The 6,000-nt window shown below is 47.6% G+C and overlaps 1 protein-coding gene across 3 annotated transcripts in view; it reads right to left on the reverse strand.

Annotated features, from left to right (window-relative positions):
- The window catches only part of BLM (BLM RecQ like helicase), a 53,624-nt gene extending 49,066 nt beyond the window's left edge, over positions 1 to 4,558 (reverse strand). For all 3 annotated transcript variants that reach the window (XM_045824784.1, XM_045824785.1, XM_045824786.1), the window contains exons 1-2: positions 4,502 to 4,558; positions 800 to 901 (exon numbers count right to left, since the gene is read on the reverse strand). In XM_045824784.1, coding sequence (XP_045680740.1) covers positions 800 to 897 — 98 coding nt within the window. In that variant the 5' untranslated portion in view covers positions 898 to 901; positions 4,502 to 4,558. The remainder of the gene's footprint in view (positions 1 to 799; positions 902 to 4,501) is intronic.
- Between the last annotated feature and the right edge of the window lie 1,442 nt (positions 4,559 to 6,000).

A 6,000-nucleotide genomic window follows, 5' to 3' on the forward strand; every position in this document is an offset into this window, starting at 1 on the left:
CCTTCATTGTATCACCAGTGAGCAAAGTCTGTATTCCCCTCTCCGGCTAAAAATTTACTTAAATTATACTCTGTGTGCTTTGGTCCTTCCTATTCAGGAGCTAATTATCCAGGCCATTCCCACAACTTTATTTCTCAGGCTGGGAGTCCTTAATTAACAGCACCTCCAGAGGGAGGGATAGCGTAAGTGAAAAACAGAAGAGACTCAAATGTGGCTGCTTATTGCTACTCTGATCAAAGTTTTACGGGGGAAAAAGTTAAAAACTGCTCACTATACTGAGATCTGGAGGAAAGCAAGAGTCCCGGACATCTCTGGATCTAGTGACATAAAGGTCAATGGCCACTTTGAAGTCAAGTGCCCAGTCTAGAACCTGGTTAAGACTACAATAAGGAATATACATTATTGTTAGATATCATTAAGAGTTTGGGGTATAGCTCGGGGGAAAGAAAAGAACCCGAGAGCTACAGTTTCCTTATAAATTGTTTTGGAAAGGCTATAAAACTATATTAAAATATTAAAAATACCATTTGCCCAAATTTACAAAAAGACTCATTATTTATTCATTTAACGAATATTTACTGAGCAAACGTTATGTGTCAGAAGCTGCAGTCGGGCTCAACAATTTATTACCTGGTGCTGCAAACACAAGCTCTGCCATCCATTTGCAAAGTGGGAAAATCACTGACTCACAGCTTTGCTTACTCATCTGTACAATGGAAGGGTTGAAAGGGCAGATATCGCATTTGTGTGACACCATGTGTTAGTGCCTGTGTAACAACAAAACAACCAAAACACTTACGAAGGTTTTGCTCTTGAAATACTTAATTTATTGTCCAATTTTCTGGCTGAATGACGTTCCAGTTGCTCCTGTAGATTATTTTGAGGAACAGCAGCCATGATCCTAAAAAGAGAGGGAAAAAAGATCAGGAGACTTATTACTTTGCATTAATCACCATATTTTGAGGGGACTCGGGGAACAAAGCAGGTAGAGAACTCTTCCAACTTACGTGCAAAGTAATGAGGCTTTTTTTAGTCAATAAATTGTTTTGACATATACAACTGGCAACATTTGAAATATACAATCTTTAAATAAGTGAAGGCTCACTTGAATACCAAACTGACCTGGTTTTCCCCCCAGTGCTAAAATAAGCACAAAATACATTAGGGAAGGGATTAACAGGAAAGGGCCTGCAGAAAAATGGTACCTGGCCTGGGCTCGAAGAATAAATAGAAACAGGCAGGGAGGGAGGTGGGGGAAAATACTCAAAGCCTATTGAACCCAAAGAAAAAATGAATAACTCAAGTCTCTGCCCAAGGGGGAAAAGAAGAAAGAGCACCACCCATGGAAGCAACGGTTTACCTGCAAAACACCATACTTCGTAATTACTTAGTTTAACCTGAAAGAATACTTTTACCAACCGTATTTTCCCGTTGTAGAACCAACTGAGATTGCTGAGCTACTGTCTAACATAATGTACAACTTAAGCCACCTTAACTACATCTTAATAAAGTTATCACCAAAATAAACGTGAAAATGTAGACAGAAGGGTATAATGAACTCCTACACAATTACCACCTAGGCACACATCCCAAGGTCCTCATTTCACCATTCTGGAAGCTGACCCCCCAAAATGGTGGTATTTTCATTGTCATTCCCTTATTCGTCATTAGCTGAAATACAGGATGGGCCAAAAGTAGATTTACAGTTGTGAGTATGCAAAACAGAGTTTATCTTTGTGTTACTATTTCTTTTCTATACAAACAACTGTAAACCTACTTTTATCCCACTGTGTATTTCTATTAAGAGAAAGCTACTGTGACCGACTATGTTGTTACCCAGTAGTATGCTCACACAAGAGACAGGATAAATGTTCAATTCCTTTCCTTCATTTGTTAATTTTCAAAATAATGAGTTCATACTCTGATGACCTCCAATGGTGATCAATGTTTTCTTAGTATCATTATAAACTCATGGATTTAACATATTTTTGTACATTTCCATCCAATACAGTTATCATTTTTACTGATTCTCAAGCTGTTTCATGTTAGGCCAGTAGGAACCTTTACAGGTTGGTTCTTCATTCCATTTGACACGACCTTGGTAGTCTCTGAGAGTTCCCTTACTATCTTGAATGAAGAGATATCCCAGACTTATTCTCTTTTTGTCCCCAGACTTAGAATTAGCCATTTCCCCAGAGAGCCTTGATTTTTTAAAATTAAATGGAGAATATTTCAAGACCACAATCCTTGCAAGTCTAAAGGCACCTCCCCATTTTGGAGGACTATATCATTTGGAAAAAGATAAACCAAAATTAAACCCCACTTCCATCCCCAGGTGCCTGTGTATAAGTAAAGTTAGTACTTGCTGAGGGACTGACTGGGACAGACCTTGAAACCACAAGTCCAAGATTCTTTTCAACTGAATTTTTATGCAAGCATAATTAAATACACACACACACCCCCCTCAAGTCATGAATTCAGGTTAAAGTGATTCTAACTCCAAGGCACCTGGCAGAAGCAAGTGCAAGCACATCTCAGGAGAAATACACCTTTACCTTAGGTCTTAAATAATGCCTGCAAACAATGTTTCGAGACAGTGTGTACCAAACACAGGCAAAAACAGCCACACACACAGGGAAACAAGAATGAAAACTAATTGTAGCAGAAGCAAACTGCATCAGGCATAAGAGTATAAAGCAACTACACTTACTACATTTAGAAATATGAAAGACAAGCTTGAGACAAGTAGAACTTTTCAATCAGGGTGGAGGTTGTGAAAAAGGGGAGTTTGCACACTATCTGTGCAACAGACTTGTACAGTGATTCCTGCCAGGCAATGGAGACCCACTGGGGCTTTCAGCATTTAGTTCCCAAGAGTATTTTGCAATTACTTTGGACCTCTTTGTTCTATCCTTTCTTTCCTTAAAAGAAATATATTTTTTCTTTTTATTTGAGGGAGTCATCATCGATAAAAGAAATATATTTAAAAAATAAAGAATACATATGTATTAAAATAAAAAATACATAGGTACCAAAATATACACTTAATATTATATTTAATATAGTTATATTGAGCTATTTCTTTGAATTTTAAATATTTAAACACACAGAAAAATAGGCGAAATAAAATAATAACCATGTACCCACCAACTGAACTTAAGAAATTAACTTCTATCCTATTTCTCTCTTTTACAGCATAAAACATTTCAAGTATGTTTTAAAGTCCCACTCGCTCCCCTTCTGCCTCCTCCCCTTCCCTTCTCACAGGTCGTGCTGACTGTCCTCGAGTGGGTGCGTGTCATCCCCCCGCGGATCTGTTTCTGTGTGAACATCCAACAGCGCGGCCTTTGCCCGGTGTTTAAACTCGGGGTTTCCTCCTCAGCACAACGAAGGCACCAGCTGTCCCCAGGGGGTCCCCTCCCAGGAGGCTCTAAGCCACCATCTGACAGCTGACAACATGTTGGTGCAGTTTCCTTCTCCTTACTCTTCCCCACACAGAAGACCTGCGTCCCTCCCCCTTTCCAATTTCTGACCCCTGCTCGGTCCCTCCCATGAGAGCTCCTTAGCCTTGACAGGCGCATGGGCGCCACCCACGCTGGTGGCACCCGGAGCTCGGCAGGCACCTTCTCCATCGCAGGGCACTGGGGACCACGGTCCTGGGACACCTACGGGCAATGGGCGGCAGCCTGATGTGGACGGAGGAAGACGCTTTGGAGCCAGCCCTCAGTGCCAAGCCTGTCTCTAGCACCAAATGCCCGTTCAGCGCGGACAGCGTCTCTGTGCCTCAGCGGCTCCAGGAGGGCAGTTCGACCCACTTCGCCTTTGAGTAACGCCAACGGGACCCTTACTGTGCAGCCAAGTACTGTTGGAAGCATTTACTAAATCGTGTAATCCAGACCCCTCGCCACCTTCCCCGCCCCCCCTCCCCAAAACAACCCAGGATCTTTTCGCCTACACATCCACGTCGGAAGGAAATCGAGGCACTTAGTTGAAGTAACGGTGGAGTCCGAGGGGCGGGGAGGGGGAGGAGCGGGGATTCGAACCCGGACATCGGACCCACGGCCCTTTGCTGCGGGCTCGCGACGCTGCACTTGTCAGTCCACGCCGCACACAGCGACGCTCAACACACAGCAGCCGGCCGCGGGAGGCCACTGAACGGAGAGGCGTTTTGGTTTTCCCTCCGGAGGGAGATGGGGACGGGGCAGCGCCCCGGGCTGGGCCCGGCCGGTGACCACTCTGGGGCGGACACCGCGGTCAATGGCTGTGGGCCGGCTCGGCCCCAACGCCCCGGGCGGCTCCGGGACAGCGCGCCCCCGCCCCGGGCCCGTTTCCTTCAGGGAACCTTCTCTGCTCTCTCCCAGGCAGCCCGCGAAACGGCGGGGCTCAGCGCGCCGAGCCGGGGCGAGCAACGGAGGAGCCGGCGAAGCTTTCCTCTCCGGCCCGGCCGGGAAGACGAGCTGCGCCGGGGCGGGCCGGCCCTAAGTCCGCGCGCCGCACTCACCTCTCCCTCAGGCTCGGAGCGGGCGGAACCGGGGTCCAAACTCCCCGCGCCGCCTCCGCAGCCCGCGCGCCGCGCGCCAGCTCACTTCGCGCCAGATGTCAGCGGATTCCGATTGGCTGCGCCCTGAGGAAACCGACCAATACCGTCGCGCCGTGGCACCTGTCCTCGCCCCCTTGGGCTTCCGGGGCGGGGCCACCACGCGCCTCTAAGGAAGCACATGTTCTCAAGCCCAATCATAATCCGCGATGTCGTGTCAGGTGACTACGGCTCAACCCCGGGTTTCCGGTGCGAGTTGGGGCTCTGTGTTTGTTGTGTTTCCTGGTGTTGGTAAAGGCTTTTCAGACAAAGCAGGCAACGGGATCGCGGACTGCGGTGGGGTTGGAAACCCCGGGGTTTGTGGGGGGCCTGAGACTTGGCGGTTCCCACAGGCAGAGAGGCTCTGGGCCCGAAGCCGTTTGGCTCTGACCGTCTGAGGTTCCGGTGGCCTCTCCTCCCCCTCAGTAACGCGGGCCTCGGCCTCGCCCGTACTGCTGCGCTCGAGCGACTGTAAGTTGTCATTAACCGGGAGAGGGGTCGCAAACCCGGATTCCTCCGGGGGCCTGTGCGGTCCTTGAGTGAGAAGCCAAGCCGCGGCTCCCGCTGACGGCGGCTACGCGAGACTCTGGCCCAGTGGTGCCAAAGCTTCCTTTCCTTTTTTAAATTCCTTCCTTTACTTATTTCTCTTTTTATGGAAAAGGCAAAAATTTGTTCCTTTTTTATGTGTGAAGTCTGCCAATTTTTAAATTTTACAAAAAACAAATGCTGGCGAACAAAACCCGTTGTTAAATTACTCTATAGGGAAAAAAAGCAAAACCAGAGTAAGTTAAGCAGACATTTAATAGCAAAAATGGCCGAGTAGGAAGCAGGATAGAGACAGGGTTCAAGCTCTGAATAACCTAAAGAAAGCCGCTAACACTTAGACTTCAAAGGATACCGCCTACAGCACCAAGGAGGACCCTCTCAGAACTCAAGGAGGGATGACATTCAGCTGAAATGCCTGTTCTACACACGACCGGAACCCTCCTCTCGCCTGTGTCTTCACGTCCTTCAACTTTGCACCCTTATCTGGTGCCAGGTGTTGTGCTCGGCTCTGGAGACGTCCTAATGGAGCTCACCGTGTGTTAGACACCTGTTCGAGGCAGACACTTGTACCCTCCCTAATAATGACGACATAGCCGTGAGAAAGAGGCCGGATATCATGGGAGCACCCAGGGGGGCCACAGAGGCAGACCTGGAGGGTTAGGTATGGCTTTCAGAAGGTGTCCTCACACCTGAGAGATGAGTCAGCGCTTTTAACGTTGGATACTGGGTTTGGAGGCCCTAATGGATGGGGCCGAAGCATTAATGTAGTAATCCACCATGGGGCTCCCGTTATGGACTGAACGTTTGTGTCCTCCCAAAATGTACGTGTCAGAGTGCCAACTCCCAATGGGACTGTATTGGAGACCAGACCTTTATGA

This window comes from Phyllostomus hastatus, unplaced genomic scaffold (genome assembly GCF_019186645.2).
Source record: "Phyllostomus hastatus isolate PE091 unplaced genomic scaffold, TTU_PhHast_1.1 phas_scaffold_555, whole genome shotgun sequence".
NCBI classification, from domain to species: Eukaryota; Metazoa; Chordata; class Mammalia; order Chiroptera; family Phyllostomidae; genus Phyllostomus; species Phyllostomus hastatus.